The sequence below is a fragment of the Phalacrocorax aristotelis genome, chromosome W (genome assembly GCF_949628215.1).
Source record: "Phalacrocorax aristotelis chromosome W, bGulAri2.1, whole genome shotgun sequence".
Classification (NCBI taxonomy): Eukaryota; Metazoa; Chordata; class Aves; order Suliformes; family Phalacrocoracidae; genus Phalacrocorax; species Phalacrocorax aristotelis.
The window spans coordinates 28,191,591-28,209,426 of record NC_134310.1 but is presented as its reverse complement, the minus strand read 5'-3'; the positions used below and the strand labels follow the sequence as shown (position 1 = coordinate 28,209,426).

The 17,836-nt window shown below is 39.3% G+C and overlaps 1 protein-coding gene across 5 annotated transcripts in view; it reads right to left on the bottom strand.

The window, feature by feature from the left end:
- MYO9B (myosin IXB) overlaps nt 1-17,836 on the bottom strand; it is a 45,108-nt gene that overhangs the window by 18,417 nt on the left and 8,855 nt on the right. For 4 of the 5 annotated variants that reach the window (XM_075076815.1, XM_075076817.1, XM_075076818.1 and 1 more), the window contains exons 2-14: nt 16,313-17,197; nt 8,262-8,356; nt 6,512-6,574; nt 6,289-6,388; nt 6,041-6,141; nt 5,692-5,821; nt 5,129-5,218; nt 4,833-4,949; nt 4,411-4,545; nt 2,423-2,544; nt 1,681-1,822; nt 1,218-1,413; nt 576-651 (exon numbers count right to left, since the gene is read on the bottom strand). In XM_075076815.1, the coding sequence (XP_074932916.1) occupies nt 576-651; nt 1,218-1,413; nt 1,681-1,822; nt 2,423-2,544; nt 4,411-4,545; nt 4,833-4,949; nt 5,129-5,218; nt 5,692-5,821; nt 6,041-6,141; nt 6,289-6,388; nt 6,512-6,574; nt 8,262-8,356; nt 16,313-17,140 (2,195 nt within the window). In that variant the 5' untranslated portion in view covers nt 17,141-17,197. Of the gene's footprint in view, nt 1-24; nt 115-575; nt 652-1,217; nt 1,414-1,680; nt 1,823-2,422; nt 2,545-4,410; nt 4,546-4,832; nt 4,950-5,128; nt 5,219-5,691; nt 5,822-6,040; nt 6,142-6,288; nt 6,389-6,511; nt 6,575-8,261; nt 8,357-16,312; nt 17,198-17,836 lie in introns of all 5 variants that reach the window. The other variant, XM_075076816.1, reaches the window with a different exon arrangement.

Below are 17,836 nucleotides of genomic sequence, written 5' to 3'. Positions count from 1 at the left end.
AAGTGCAGGCCTATTTCTACTTACTTCTTGTTTTCATAAAAAGAAATGATGTCTTCAAAAGCATTTATATCGAAATCCTCAGAACAATCAAATGAGAAATCAAGCATTGAGCAGCTGCAAAAGGAACATGTATAAAACCTAAATATTCCACAGAAAGGCAAATATGCCTATACAGAGCAAAGTGGGGAGGTAGCTCTGTAGGACTTGCCCTGCCTCCTAATCACGTCACAAGGCTGCAAAAAACCTGAGTGCTCCTATGAATCCTTCAGTGACACAGACTGGCTGCAGAGGAACACACGGTGCTAAAAGCAACATATACAAAGTACAGAGAGAGAACTCAAAAACCCAGTGGTAAATGGAACTGAGGCTACGTCACCAACACGTGGTAGTACTGCGTCTCCCATCAGATAAGCCAGAGTATTGTTTCAATAGTATTACAACGGCCAAACAAAACAAGACAGAAGAAATAAAACTTGCTATCCTTGTGGAAAGATGTAGCTGACATTTGATATATGAAAATGCGACTCAGCAATTCAGGTATTTTCCCTGATACGGATGAAGTATGTGTTTCTCACCGATAAACTTTTTCTACTGGTGTATTTGATCTCTGGAGTTCTCCAAGGGGAACTCTGGGTCCTTGACGTATCACTCCTGTTATGAGATAATCAGGAAGTTGAATTTTGACAGAGATATGAGCATAACAGACACCCCCCAACCCCCAAGTTGTAACAAGCAAAACATCTAAAGGCCTGGAGCTTTTGTCTACTACTACAGTGACAAAGTTAGACCACTTTGTTTTTGGGACTTCCTACTACTAAAAAGTAAATTGCAGCTGCTCAGAAAAGCTTTTCAAAATTAGTATTTAATCCTGAATATTTATTTGAAAATTCAGGGAGATCCGAGAAGATGAAAACCAGTGCTAAGGTCAGCATGCGTACTAGAACTAGCAATATCTTCCTCAACTTTTACAAACGGGACTTCACATTTGGCACAGCCGGCTGGAAATGGTGAACTTATTGGAGGAGGAAGTCCGAATGAGCTCAGATAAAACAGTGACAACCTCCTTGGCGTGTGAATGTTAAGCCATTATCACAAGTCAGTGTTGTCCTTAGCACCAAACCAAGGTTGCATCTGGATTATAAGGTTTTGCTGTCATCAAGCACTAACCAATTGTAGAGTATTTGAAAGCATTTCCGGACCGTTTTTAACTACCATACCTGCAGTCTTCTGGGCTCTCTGGCGTCCAGCTTCTGCAAAGACAGCCATTGCTTGAATAGCTGCCCGCAAAACTGCCCAACGGAACACAGCGACGGGGTCCATTCCTATCAGCTCCCGAACGTAAGCACTGTCACTGCTTCGTAGCAAAGCAACAATATCTGGTCTCATGTAATCCATATTTTTCTCTCTGAAATCCTGCAAAACAGGCACATTGAACCACAAGCTCCCAGAAAAGTTGTGTTTTAACCCAAGATATTAATCACTATTCAGAATAATTCATTGTTCTAAATAATTGTCACTATAGTGAGCATTATCCTCCAGTCTACAACCGCCAGGCTAAAAAAAATGTGAAGTACATCTAAGGACACATCTGATCCAGCCTGTTCCCAGCAAGTTTTCTACACCTTGACAAAAACTATCAGAAAGGCCACAAAAAAATTTCCTTGCCATCAGATCACCTACTTTTATCTGGTATTTAACTTTCCCGGCAAAATGTCGAATAATAAAGGCTGGCTCCATCACCGGGGTTCCAACAAAAAACTTGTTCTCCTCATGCTGCTGTTTGAATTTTGCAAGCAGAGTTTGGTTGGTGGCATGTGGAAAACTAGGAATACAAAACAAAAGAGGTCAGCCATTTTTCAATACAGGTATGTTTACTGAGGTGCAAGGTAACAGACCGAAGAACATCTACTGATCCTCGTGGAAAGTATTTTATTGTCCAAGTTCTCTACACTTGAGTTGAGACTTACACACCTGCTTTGAATCTTAGAGGTGGGCTTAATTTCTGGACCAAAACCAAACAGCTCCAAACAGAGCAGAATATTCTGAGGTTTCAGCTGCATGTCAACACTTTCTCCCACTTCACCAGTCAAGTTTAGTCAGCACCACACCAACTATTTACCACATTTGCTACTTCACGTTCCAACGACGTGCATATGTGCGTTTTACTTTAACTGTAATTCCATGGTAAAACACAAAAGTGAGTTTCTAAGACTGCTTAAGCCAAAGTTCCATTTTAGCATCAATTTATATCACCACCATATTGGAGTCATTAGAAGTAAACCAGAGTGTGCATCATAGCCATAAGATGACCCTTGGCTTCCCACAACATCCCTCTCCTTTTTAAAGGGATGTATAATCCCTTCCACAGTCCTTCCCTCCTCCCTGCCACACATTTTTTTTTCAGAAGACGTTTGTTGCTTACTTGCTTTCTTCATCCAGAAGATAGAAGAGGCCAGTGGGCTTCTTGCTGATTAAGTGAATGCAGGCCACATTATCAGTATAGTCAATATTGTGCCAAGTGATCCCTTCACTCTTATATTCCTCCTGTGTAGCTCAAGAAAATTCCCTCATCAGTACAACGCCCTGACCTTTGATGTCCTGTGGTCTCAGTGCTTAAAAGACATCCTTGACCAGCTATGGCAAGTTGAGTTTGTTAGTTCAGGCAGCAGGAACAAAAATAAGGCAAATTTTTAAACAAGAACAGAACAGCAGGCATATTGGGTCAGATCAAAGGTCCACCTAGGCAAGTCACTCACCAGTGGATCCTTTCGGTAAAACTATTTAAAAACCAAAACAGTGAAAAGAATGTTTTGCTGCCCCTTCCCAGCGATCAGCAGCCTACGAACTTGGAGTTAGACATTACATCTACATCATTACAGACATTTACTGGAGGAATTCAAGTCTATTTTTCTCTTCCATCGTTCTTGTATTATGAGAAACAACAAATATTTCATATCAAGGTCCAGAATTTCCCAACTGTACTGTCAGATGAAAAAACAGAAGTTTCAAAACAGGCAGTTAAGCCCCACATAAATACCAGTTTTTCTTAATGCTGTAAATGCCCACAGAAAAAGCTAACAATAAGGTATAATGTAAAAAAAGATATCCCACAAAAAATCAACTAAAGAAGTTCTACGTTTAAGAACAGACAAATAGCACCTCTCACTGTTCTAGATGACGATAAGAAATGGATTATTTTTAAGCAGGTAGAATTCAGTCTGCCTAATGACAGCCTGCTCAGTGTGCACACCACATTACAGAACTGAAATGCCATTTTCCACAAACAAAAAAGCCTTTCTTTAAAAAGATATAAAGATCCCCCCTGAGGGCCCTCACACTGCAAGAGATACAGGAAATGGGTCACACAAGGATTAAGCTTATTTGGAAAAATGGCATTAGAAAAAAAGAAAACAATGTCACTATTTACTGAAATTAGCCTGGAAAGCTGCTTCTGTCCTAAGTTACAAAACAGGAACCTCAACATTATGTTTACCTATAAAATTTGTATATTTGGTAATTTTCTTCTCTTTAAAATGCTTGTTTAAAGTTGTCTACATGTTGTTGACGAAATACCACACACTACAGAATGACTTATTTCTTTCAGCAGAGCAACCTGGGAGCTATGTTTTACCCCAAGGAAAAAAAAAAAATCCAAGTCTAGAGCAAAAAAACCCCAAGGCTCAGTCTAGAAACAGGACCTGTTAGCTCTTGCAGCACTCAAAGCACTCTGTAAGATGATGATACCATCTGCGAACAAGTCAGTCAACATATGCCAGTAATATCAGGATTTCAGAACTACTGCCAATGTCAACATATAACTGTATCCCCTAAATGCAGTCAGGTGAAAGCAGCAACAAAGCCTAGTTATTAAATATTTACAAACCAACAAAAAACAAGAGAAAAACTGTTTGCCAACCATAAACCCCGCCCAAAAAAAACTTGAAACAAACACCTCACCACCTACCATTAAAAAAAAAACCCAAACAAAAAAAAAAACACACCAAAAAAATCCCAAAACCACCACACCACATGCTAAAAAAACCCCTAAACAAATCTCACCTACACACTTTCAGTCTCAAAGTTTACAGTTTCATCTGGCTTCTGTCTTGGGTTGCCTAGATGTCTTTTTTGTTTCTTACAGTCAAGCAGAAACTTAATGCTAGCCCTCTGAAGACCTGCCCCCACTATCATTAGTATATGGGGAGCACTAAATACAGCAAAACTGCAACCGGCAAACAATACCAGAATAAGCAGTAATAAAACATGAAATTAAAAAAAATTAAGCCTTTTGGAGATATATTCAAGCAATTATAAAAATTATGCAGGTTTTGCAGAAGAGTGCCAAAGTCTGCATGATGTATGAGCACTCGATAAAACAAAATTTTTGTTTCAGCAACTCTAATTTCTTACCTGCTCCAATTTGAAAATATGCTGATTGAAATAATACTGAAGCTGCTCATTTGCATAATTTATACAGAACTGTTCAAAACTGTTGGTTTCAAAGTCTTCAAATCCAAAAATATCAAGTACACCAATGGACAAACACTGAAAGAAGAGGTGGAAATCTAGTTAAGCAATCTGCCGTACAGCAACACAACCCACGACAGCTAACCACTACAAAAAGCACTGTAGTGTGTGCTACTAGATTTTGAATATTTAACAGTTATGTCTATTGTGACAACAGAGGTGATTAAATACTACCCAAGAAATTTATCATGGACTTCAAAAGAATCAAAATTTATCCCAGATAGCCAAACATGTCATCTATAGTGTTCTCTGTTAGCTCTAAATACACAACTGTCTACAAAGACTTATTTTTGTCAGAAACTTACCATAACAGATTCCTCCATGTCCTTCTTATTAAGGAGCGCATGATTAATTCGCAGAACAATCCAATCAAACAGAGCACTGTATAAGGACTTTGCCATCGAATCACGAGCTGTTATTGCCTGCAGATGAAACAATGTTCATAACTTTGTTTAAAAAAAAGCATTTCTATTGCAGACCAGCGTCACTCGAAGGTCACAATCCTAACGTTCCAGACATCCCGCACTAAATGTGAAAGCTTATTAGCTTTTTTGTAGCCAGAAAAGCAAAAAAATAATTCAACTAGTTTTCTTTTACTCACCTCATTGAGACTATACGGCAAAATAAGCTTATCATTAGCAGTCACAGTTTTTCTTTTTGTTAGCACTTCTACTAGAATTTCTCGTTTAACCTGCAAAGCGAGCGAGAACAAGAGTTACTGCCACCCTCAAACTCCCCAATCTGATGGCAACAGTGGACATTACAATTCCTTCAGAGAAGCCCAAGCTCTTTGGCAACAGCTACTGTTATCATTCATCGATAGCTTTACAATTTCTTCAGCTTCTTCAAATTATTCTCAGTGTAGATTTATTCAGGTGTTTCCCCATGGCGGCAAAGAACACATCTCCCCCAAATTTATTCCTGCTCAGCTCTATGATTACTGAATAAACAAATCCTACTTCCATGCTATGGCCTACATTCCATCCCTAATCCCAGTTAATTTCACCAATTTTACCCATTTCCCCTCCCACGAGAAGTCTTGTGGAAGCATCATAAACCAAATCTAGATAGAGGAAACTGGGCAACAAAATAGTCAAGTAAAATGCTGAGGTAGAGCACGACAAAGATCTTATCAAACATTAGAGATAAAGAGAAATACTCTACTTTCAAAAGTTGGGAAAGAATGTCCAACACTTCAGGAGGTCCTACTTCCAACCCTTCATCACGACCTGTAGCTTTCTTCTTGTACGTAACATTGCCCAGATAAAGAATAGCTGAAAGTATTGAAAAAATCCTAAGGAAGAAAAATTGAGTTTTATAAGAATTTCTCTTACGAGTTCATTATAACAGGTTAGCAGACTTAATTTTACTTCAAGATTTCGTCTGTAAGCCCTCAAATACCCAGCTCTCCTTGCTTCCTACTGGACTAAATGTGATCCCAACACATAAACAAGTTATTCCAATTCATGAACATTAACTAGCTATCAACAAAAGCCTAAAGGATTCTACTTACTGTTTTTTTGTTGCTGAAAGGAAGCCAACCATCTCCATGGCTTGTTTTAATCTTTCAAAGTCATGTCGGAGATCTTCCCCATCTTCAATTTTCAAGTTATGCTGAGAGGAGATACCCATAATTAAAGACAAAGAACAAAGCCCAAGCATCACAAGAAAACAAGCATGATCTGCACTGCTTGCTTTCATCTTTAACACAACAGATGGACACACTTACCAATGCATTGGTAAATCCCTGTCACAGATTACCTGATTGAGGTAGAAATAATCTTCAGGTTGCTTGAGGTGAAATTCTTTACGCTCTTCCTCATTGACTCCAAGTAGCAAGTAATAAAAGACATGGTAGTTCCTACAAAGTCAATACATTTCCCTTTCATTAAAATATAATTTTTCTTTTATTCTGTACATTCTAAGTGCTCTTAAACACTTGCATTGATTATGATTGTATTAGTAAACTGTACTACTCTCTTACCTTTCATCTTTCTCTTGAGAAACCAGACGAGATTTTTCAAGCAGGTATTTTTCAACCACAGCCCTGAAGAGCCGTAAAAAATGAAAAAAGCATGAGGGCAAGAGAAAAGACCTCACAAAACATCAGACAGCAACTGCCAAGAGAGTTCAAATAATTTTGCACTAGAATACACAAGAGAAGAGCATAGTCAGCATCAAATCCAAAACAAGAAATTCAGTATGCACTATATTGTAATTGGAACAAAGAGAAATACCCAAGAAACACCCATCTTCAGTGCTTGGTTTTAGTAGACATAACTGGAAAAAGGAGGACGAAGCTAGAAAATTGCTGATGAAAAACTGTACGAAGAAACAAGATATGCAGAGTGCTAACAATAATCTCTTATCTACTCAGAGATTAAGAGTTATCTGACAAGGAATGCAAAGACCCCAAAAGTATACTGCCTTATCCATGTATACTGCATAACTGATTCTCAGTCCACCAAATTTGCTAGATTTTTATAACGGTATACACATCAGCCTAAAATGGAAGCCAGCCAGCCAGCCAGCAAGCCCCTTACAGTTTGGCAAAGCAATCTCCTAAATAATAATCTAAACTCCTTGACATGGGATCCAATGAACGAGGCCAAAGTTTGAGCAGCTTTTTCCTCACGTTGAAGACCAAACGAATGTATTCAAATTGTAGCAAGCTCTGAAAAGATGCCACCTTTGTTCAGAATAACACTCAAAGCAAACGTGGTACGGAGTTTCCAGTCATTTATGTGATTGCCATTTGGTAAACTGCGAACACAAAAAGAGACCCAAAGGAAAGACACGCTGGAGCACAAAAGCCCGTGACAGCTAGTGACGCTCCGCAGCGCGGCAAGCTTCAGCTTCAGGCAGAATTCCATGCCAAAGTTAGGTATTCTGGCATTGCACCTGAACAAGCATGGGTACATCTTGACAACAGGTGCGACATACCGCTGTGAATTTTGCAGATACAGGCGTTAAAAATTTAAGCTGCATTTTACAAAGCAAGATCTGAAAGAAATGATTTTATGGCATGATGTTAGACAAGTAACTACACAAGTATTTGCACACAAATTTAATATCACAGAAAACTTTTTGGGGCAAAATTCTTCACTTGAAGTGAAAGTGCCCACAACTGAAGACAAGCAAAGAGTAATATTTGATTAATATTGAGGGACTACAGCAATATGACATCATAGCATCTACTACAGGTTGAAAAATATAAATAGAATTCTAAGAATCAGCTGTGACTCTCCCATATTAAAAAATGTAAGTACAGAATATTTAATGTTTGACCTTCAGACAGAAGCACACGACTAAGTCAAGAAAAATCATGATTTTACAGTTGTCCATCTCTAAACTGGCGTTTAAATTGTTTCTGTAAAATGGCTTCCTCAAATCTATTTCACTTCTCTCCAACTCCTCTTCAAAATTCAGATCTTCTGGTTTTATTTGCAAATCGGAGCGGACAGTGGGTGTTATGAAAAAAAGCCTTTATTTAGCATGAAGATGCAGCAACAGTGAAATTATTAACCTGGTATGGATGTACAGCAAGGTAAGAATATTAAGCATCACCTGACTATTCCACAAAGCTCAGTTAGAGAGTCTTGAAAACTCCAAAGCCGCAAGCTATTCTCACATGAGAAGAGCCTCAGCAGGGCAGTGTTTCGTATAGAACAGAGTCTTCACCAATTCCTAAAAGCATGAAAATCAACCCCAGAACCACCTTATGCTGTACTTACCCTCGGACAATACCATTCTCTAAATAGTTGACTTGAATAAACTTTCCAAAACGACTGGAGTTATTGTTATGTGCTGTTTTTGCATTTCCAAATGCCTGTAATAAAACAACATGAGTTAATTTTTAGTTAAATGAAATATGCCAACACATAGCTTTCCAAGCTCTTCTGTTCATTGTTCAGCCTCCTGTTAGCTTGCAGCATAAGCTCGAAATGCTACGGAAATGGCAGCACACAGATACCAAAAAGGCAGCTTAGGAAGCCTCCACTGTGCCTTACAGATCTATACACACTTTCTATTTGCCCTGTGCAATAATATCTGAGGGACTGAGGGAGTGGAATAATACATTTAGATATTTCTATGAGTACAGGAAAGGTAATCACAGCCAGAGAGGGCAAATCAGTCTCAATCACCAACAATTATGACCGTAGAGAAGATACTCAGTGGGAGGAAGACAGCACAATTACCACAAAATTGCCTCTCCCATAGAAAAGGCACAAACTACGTCCTATTCCCTAATGTATGGCTCCCACTCAAAAATTTCACAAACCCCACAATTCTTAAAGTGAGAGCAGACCATTAAGATCTCATTTATAAAGTTAGTCCATGAGTTTTCAAAGTTGTGTATTCAAAAAACAGGAAAAAGACAAAACAGAAAGGCTTTGGTTTACAGAACCACGTCATACTCATCGGCCAGCTAACCTTACTAGGCAACACCAAAAAAACGTAGATTCATTAAAAGGTTTTAGGAAAGGGGAACACACATGTGCAGAACAAATCCTAACTGTGCATCTCTAACACTTCTGCCTCCTGTATCATGAGACCTCTGATAGTTACTAGTACACCCGTAACAAAATATCTTCTGCACGAGCAACGCTTAAGAACTACAAAGATCACTTAATACATCTAAAAGTCCAGTAGAATTAGTTAGTGGCAATGTCCTTAACTTTATCAACTCTTAACTACGCATTCTTAGGTTAAGAGAAACTTGTCATCCATCTAACATGCAGGAGGCGATCCAGCATATAGAGAAGAAACCGTGCGTAAAATGCAATTGTTTGGAACAACACACTGCTCCGTGTGGACTATCACCAGCAATTCCTGCCACAGATATTTCCTCTTAAAGCTCCAAGTAATTAAGGCCTCCATTAGGAAATCCGCCTCCCCTAATATAGAACGCTCGTCGAATGATTTCACAAAAATGCCACCCTCTTCCTCCACACACGCACAGACATCCGGAGGACGACGGACATGTGAATACTGTACACAACAGAACCTTTCTGTTTATACATAAAACTGCCCAATTATGGTATATATCATGACAGTCATATTGTCAGTATATTGAAATTCTTCCTTTCCCCCCCCTCTTTTTCTTACCCCCCCAAACTACCTCAAAGGTTGCAGCTGCACTGCAGTGTGACACCTGGATCCTGATTTCCAAAACAGGCTCTCAAAGCTCTTACAAGCAGATTCCTGCTGCCTAGCATTCAGAGAATCCAAAAAACTTCTTATAAACACTGAGAATGTCCATAATTCTTCAGACAATCGTTACTTCTGACCTAAAGGAATAAGCTAAAGGAGCTCTTCCTGGGCAGGGTGAAAACCCACAGGGTGATTCCGCTGTAGCTTCAGAAAAGCCAACGGTTTCTGAAGAGAGGGGATGTGTCCTGCAGCGCTTAGAGATGACTGAGGCAGAGCTCAGCCTTCTAATTTCTAGTGACCACGCTACTTGCATCACCATGCACCCAGCATCCCCACTCAGGTTTTTTCAAAGCAAGCATTGACCAGCGTCATCAATATCTTTTTGCAGTGACTATCCAGCAAGTTATCGCCCAGATTTTTAAAAGCCCATTTTGCAGACACACACATATTAAGGCATGCATAAAATCCTGCTGAACTCCTTACCACCACCAAACCAAAAGTGGAAGTCCATCAGCACAGCAAATTGTCTGCTTTGTAAATCAAAAAAAACCTGTTCCTCTCCCATCAACAGTGGCTCAGCCGTGGCTCTCTGGGAAACACCATCCCACTTCCCATTTAGTGTTAAGAAATCTGCTGTAGTGAACTTTACCAGGCTGCAGAATAGCGGACTTGCAAATTGGTTCCAGAAAAAAACTTCACTTTCGAAAGTTTTCTAACTTCAGCCACCAGTTAACTATCAGTTCACTAGATACATTCAAGAAACCAAAACACAATATAGCTAAATTTTCCGCATTATTTTCCAATAATAAATATTTTGGCATTATAGAGTTAAGAAATCCCATAACCCAGGCTTCCTGCAAAACTTTTCTTAGTGATTACTCATGTAAGCAATGAATACAGTTTAAAACTGAAGGCTCTTATGATCTCATGTGTCTGGTATTTAGTCAAAGCATACAGCAAATTCTTAAAAGCTGATCTAATATTATCAGTTTTTAGGGAAGTTTTCATGTTTCATGTACTGAATGGTTTTCTCATAAAAGCCTTTAACATCTACAACTTTTTAAAGGACATTCCAAGTCACTTAACATTTTGGGTGAGGAATTTTCTTTCGGTAATATTTAGCTTTAAACTCTAATCACTGCTACCGTATTTTTCAACATACTTTGACAAGTTGACTATATAAGAAGTAACACTCCTGCCTAAAATCAGAAAGGTGTAAAAAATTGAAATGTTAAATATTTTGGTATTTAGCAGTTAGATAGCTTTAACCTACAAAAAAGAAAAAAGATTACAGATAAGAATTAAGCTCCTGTACTACGCAGCTCTGCATGGAAAGCATCTCTCAGATAATTCCAGCCAGGTACTCTGTACATAGCTCAGATTCAAATGAATTATCTCCTTGGTTTGCCTTTACAGAGAGCCACCTACGCCTTTACAAAATAAATTCAGAAGACGTGAGGGGACAAGAGAATTTCAGCTAAAGAGAAATAATAATTTGTATAACCCTTGTAAGTCCATGAGGAGACAGATAAAAATGAAAAATTAAAATTAAATCTCTCCAATGCAGACCACTAGCTATACAAAAAGAGGGCGAGTCAAAATACCAGACCAAGGCCAGCAGGAATCAGCACTGGGAGAGCCTATTCTGGGAGTCAGGAAGTCATCCAGCCCATCCTCTTACCTTGGAATGCAAGAGGCATAAACTGGAGTCTGCTGCTCAGAACTCCTACAACAGTGATGGCTTTAAAAGTATTTGGGGAAAAAAAGCCAAATTCTCCTTTTATTTGCTGTAAAAAAGACAAGCCCAAACCACACACATGCTCCTATCATCTGCCTCAGTAACACAATGAAATATCTCAATTCTTTCACAAGAATTGCCAAAATGTGAAAAATCAGAGTTTCTATGTAAACCTCTCTAATCCACAGCAGAACCAGCACTGCACAGAGCAGTCTTTTACTGTGCCAAATGACATCAAAGACTCAAATTACACACCCTGGAAGAGGAAATGACTGCTTCAGAGTTGAACCCAGTTTAGTAGTGGCCCTCAAACTGCTGCAAAATAGCCACTCATTAACACAGAAGTTGCAGGGTAATTTTGCAACTCTGCGTGCTGTACGAGGTCCTGCGGAAGTCGAAGCAACCCACATGGTAAGACTGTATAAAGGACAAGGTGATTCTTCCCCAAGAGATCTGTGCAGCAGGGAAAAGTATGCAACAACACGCTTCACCAAAGAGCCTAGTAACATCTAACCAAATGGGAAAAGGAAGTTCCATTCCTCCTCTGATTATGATTCTTAAAACAAACACATGCAGATAATAGCCTCAAAACAACTACTTTCCCTTAAATAGAGCAGGCTACACCCACTAAATATATATGCAGACTTTTATGGCAAAGACAGATGAAAACCAGAGCTGAAGCACCACTCAGAAGAAGCCCAGCTTATACCAAAACCACAAGCACAATGGGACTGTAATAAAGAGAACAGAGCTGACAGCAAATTGCTTTCCTCTGGTTTCCACAGAATGGCACAGCATAAAAGGCATGAAAGTTTACTTTCTACAAGCAAATTTAACAAGGTTTTCAACATTCCAAGTTCTAGAAAATCTCATCCCCACCCACTCACCTGATCATGCTGTCAATATTAATTATTTCATACTTACACCTGCCTTCTTTAGAAGGCCACTTAATGAATGCTTCCTGTTAGACCTTCTATTTTATCTGGGCCTTAATTCTTTGCAAAGAACGGTTCAATGCCATTAAGAAACCAAGAACATATCCAAAAGGAAATAAGCCATGCTTTTCAAAACACATGAAAAAGTTATGGCCACCCCAGTATTTCCATCTGCCCCACCACTCCTCAGCTTCCACTTCAGCAGGAAATGAACTTTCAGCACACTAACAAAAGAACTTCTGTAATAAACCCAAGGTACTAAGGGTTACAGTTTGACAGCAGACAGCAAGCTAACAGGCGCTTTCCTGCCAGCAGCAGCAGCTCCAATTCCCTCTTAGTACATCCCTCGCCTCATGCTCCCATCCCCTTGCTATATTTTCTGCCACTTCAGTAATAAATTAATTGGCTTGAGGAATCTGGTAAGTTAACGTGAGGTCTCCAAAATAAGTTCAGAGTCTTAGATTGCTCACTGTGCATTTTATATCCAAAACATGCCTTTTAAGACATTTTTCCCTGATGAAAACACAAATTTCTAGGAAACTTACGTGCAAAGAGAAAGGTTTTATTATCTTGCTCAAGAGTATAAAATAAACAAAGGTTTGATTCACTATTCCCAATTTGACCCAAATAATAGTTCCCAAATGTAAATCACTTCTTAGGACCTCAACCGTAAAGTAAACTGAACAGTCAATGCAAGAGGGCAAAACTCCAAGTCAGGGAACTATCACTAAATTTAGAAGAGGATGAAAAAGCCAGGAGTATCTTAAAACAGAGCCTGTTTTTATCTTCCTACTAGTTTCAAAGAAACTGCTCTTCTCTACAGATGAACTAAGTTAGCCTGGAGAGCAACTGAAAAAATAAACTCAGAGCAATTCCTACACAGCTATGGCAACTATACGTCTCATGAACTGCTAGAAACCAGCACAAACCCCAGCTTTAGGCCGTGCTGAAGCATCACTGTCCCATGGAAGCAGTCAGCCTTTCAGATTCTTTATCTCTAGAGAGCTGCACGCAGTGCCAGACGTAGTCAGACGTAACGCAAGTTACCTCTGCTCATTAAATCCCCAACAAGGAATCTTATGAACAGCTCACACTCTGGTGCAGAGATTGAGCAAGAAGCATCTGAGGATCAGACTAACCCATGACCAGTTTTGCTTTCACGACCACATGTGACAGGAATTGTGCTAGTACTATATTTAATTTTTTAACTATGTTGTCTCAGTATCATGTATTTCATTTCCCAGATGTTTGACAAGGTAATAGCAAGGAACATTTAAGGTCAAATCTCCTTTCATGGTACAGCCATAATGCCATTCTTCAAAGTCTAGAAATTGTGAGCAAGGAGCTAAAATATTAACAGTAGTTTATCTGCAAACTACTTCCACATTTGAACAGACATTAGTTAGCCAACATAGAAACAGGATTCGGTAAGAAATACGTTTCCAAGTTCACTAAGCATGCAATGAGAAAATTATAAATCCATCTCCATCACACACTGGCAGTGCTCACCTCTCTGGGCTAGAAACGTTTGATTCAACTCTTTGAACTTTTACAAAAGGTCAGCCTATAAATAATACATTTCACCTAGGTGTCAGGAAAATCAGAGGTCACTAAAGGGGAAGTTCTGAACCAAAATGCAACCAGCTTCTACATCATAAAAGTCAGGGAAGCAGGCTTCAGTCAAGAGTATATTTAAATCTTTCATGAGGACTCAAAATAAAACTTCAAAATTGAACAGAACATTCTCAAATAGTTTAGGCACACTACAAAATTGTTCATGTAAAAAGTCCCCTGAAACATCCATTTAAGAAAATTCCCTTCTACCACTTCAGTTCCCTTAAGTAAAAACCCAAATGAGTCACCACAGTTGGATTTAGATGTAACCAGCTCTAACAGCAGAGTTTGTCCTCAATTTAACTTCCACAAAGTGCAGTAAGTTTTCCACGCATTCCTCTCCGAGACCAAGATCGGACTTGGTTTTTAAAATTACGCCTAGTGACTGGAATCGCACAAGAGCGTCCATATTGGGAAACCTGGAAGCTTCACGGTCCACCAAATCCGCTCTGCAGTATCCAAAGTAGGATAGTTTGATTTTATTTCTCTATGTTCTAAACCTACCGTAGCATCACTTTTTGATGTGCACTGAAGTTACGTGAAGAGAGAAGGACATTTCCACTACCTTAAGTAGAGTTGTGCCAAAATCACAGGAGCCCCAGTGATTTATTTAAGCCTGGACAAATCTCACCCTCTCCAAGATTCAGAAAACTTTCTTTCTCCATAATTTCAAGTCAACTAATAATACTTTTAATACAAAAATATATATTCAATTCTGAAATACATTTTAGGATTCAGATGTTCCTACATTTTTTATGTTTAGTTGTCATAAACCCCTTTATCTTTTGCAGTATTTGAGAGGGAGTGTTTACACTGAATCACTTTGCAACTGGAACACCCTCACAGAAGTAGAGCGAGATGTTTCTCTGAGAATTTCAGAAGAGCGCCTCACATTTTAAACAATATCTACTCTGACAGCCATGTTAGAATCCATTTGGCAAGTCTGCAAGCCAGACTTTCAATTGGTCATCATATTTCTAGCTAGCAAGCCTATTTTATCATGAAATGCATTACTAAATGCTCAGTGAAAGTCTGAAGGAGTCGCAGAATTTATGACAGCCAATCCTACTGCAGATGATCACAAACATCTCTTCATGAGCATTCCCAGACATATGCAACATTCACCTCTTTCTCCAAAGCTATTCATTTTAATTTTGAATCTAGGCATACGTGCATTTCTCATTCAGTGGACAAACCACAAGACAAGATTTCACATCTCTACCTGCTGTGACAGCTGTATCACACATCTGGTAGCCTAGGGTCTGAAACAGTTAATTTTGTCAAAGGCAGAAAGATCAGCTGATCAAACAGTGCTTTCCACAGTGACCCCTTCCTGTTTTCTGTTTAGAACTGCAAACTTGAACTCCAGCAACTAACAAACCTCAAACAATCTTACTTCTTCTTTCAAGCAGCAGAAAGCAAGGCAAAAAAAGAAGTTGCATGTATTCCTCATTCTTTACAGAAAAGCTTTCAAATCACATAAGCATAACACATTTTAAAGTTTAACTTCATTGCCTTTTCACATCTTATCTAAAAGCTTAAGAAAAGTTTACTATTTTTTTTAATTAGAGTGTTGTTACATTTGAGAATACTTAAACCTAAAAATTGCGATGGCCACGTTCAATCTCCTTGCTGTTGAAGATTTTATTATGGGTGACCAGTACTTCCACCCAAGCTTTCGGAGGTTTTCCTTTCAGATGAGAGAGTAAAGGGAGAGGCTGAAGTCTAAAAGATCAGGTTAAGTTTGTCCCGCCGCTACCTAATGCAAGGCAAGCTGTACCCCCTCCTTCTGACGTGTTTGGTTTTGCTTTCTGTTGGAAACGCTCTAGTAATTAAAAGCCAAAACCAACTCACACTTTCTCCCCAACTAACAATGTTGCTCTCTTCAAAGCAAATAATTGTAGAAAGGAAATAACTCCCTCAAAAAGGGAGTTCATAAAAACGCCGCAGGACACACTTGTACACCAAGGCAGGATTACACTAAGCATTTAACATTTCAGTAGAACAATCTTTTTATGAAAACATTTACTTATGATTTGATTCAAATGTCACTGAAACCTTAAGATGGAAAACACAGGTAACCTCTGACCCAGAATATTAGTGTTTAGTGGTGGAAAGTTACGTCAAATATGAATTAAAAGCCACAGGAAGTTGACGGAACAGAAGGATGAATTAAGGAAAATCAATTGGAAGCAGTCAAGCAACACAGCCAAACACCAATGCAGCCCAGTGACATTTAAAGACTAAACCAAGTAGGCGACTCTTGAAAGTAGTATTCAACAGCAGTTATTTCAAGTTTTCAAGAAACAATGTTTCCCAGAAGGCAATTTTAGCATAAATTTACCTCCAGAACTGGTCCAGCTCCTAGAATAGTTCTCTCCACACCACTCGCGTACCCTTTCTGGCTCAGTGCTGTGAGGCAGTGAATTAAGAAGTTTGTGCTTTGAGTTTTCCCAGACCCACTTTCACCTGATATAACGATGCACTGATTAATATGTTTTTTAAGCATTGTGTGATAAGCCACATCAGCAATGGCAAAAATATGAGGCTCCAACTTCCCAAGCTGATGATTCTCATACATCTTGACATATTTAGGATTATAAATGGGCAGGAACTTGAAGGGGTTAATCGCAATCAGAATACTTCCTGCGTAAGTATAAATTTTGTGTTTTAGAAAGCGGCATTTGAGATTCTCTAGGAGCGTTGTCTCCGTTAAGCTGGGGAGATTGCACAAGTCATCAACGTCCTCCCGATACCATGGAAGAAAACCCCTTTCAACCAATCGTCGAGCATCTGTCTCCTTGGAAACCAACTGCATCTGGACATATTTGATGGTCCCATCAGTGTTCCTTTCTTGCAAAAGAAAATAGTACCCATCCTTTTGCGGATGCTCATCCTGAGCACGACGAGGCCAAAGTAAAACCCTATGGACAGGAGAATCATTTATATCAAGTACCCATTCTTCTCCACCTGATTCCTTCACTTCCACGAGCACGTAATGTTTCGAGACATCCAAGTTTAAGATATTAATCACATCCTTGATGACATCTGAAGATGTGCTATCCTTGGTTGCTGTCACTTTGCAGCAGGGAGCACTTTCTGTTGAGAGTTGGGGGTAAATATGAAGATTATAGGCCTGGCAAACTGCACTATCAGCATCTTTTACACTCATTCTGTCCCCAGATGGGCTTCAGTCTTCCGCCCCTGCTTAATATGCAGTGCCCATTGTCTAAAAAAGAAAAAAGAAAGAGGTCAGGTGTTAAAAAATATGTGTACAAGAGATATTAGGGCAAGGTATTATTTTCTGGAGAATGAGAATAAAGTTATTAAATAGTCAAATTAGTAATTAAAGAACAAATGCACTATTTATACACATCAGTGATACTATTTCAAACAGTCTGCTTAGTCTACCCCACGGAGTGGACAGGTGCCACGGTATCTATCCTCTTTTCAATTTTCCTTCTGTTCCCAAGCCCTCCCTTCCTCCCTGTTCTGGCAGCACAAGCACTCACACAGCCACAAAGCAACCTGAACCGGGATAAATGTCCAGTGAAAACTTCCTTGCTTCCCCAGGTTAATTTTAACCCAGATAACTTCCCTGGTACGGTTCACTATATGGCTACACAAACATTTATTCATCCTCCCACATAAACCCTCCCTTAAAGCTACACAAGCAGCTTGAGGTAGAAACAGGATTTGATCACTTCTTAGATCAGCACTGCCAGTTTAGAGCAGGCGTGAGCTATGGCAGAAGGAGCAGTGCACAGCTGCAAGGAGGAAGACGCTTCTGACACTGAGACACACACGGTGTTTCGTTTCCCCCAGCAGACCTCTTTTCATGGAAGGTAAAACACAGGCACAGCATTTA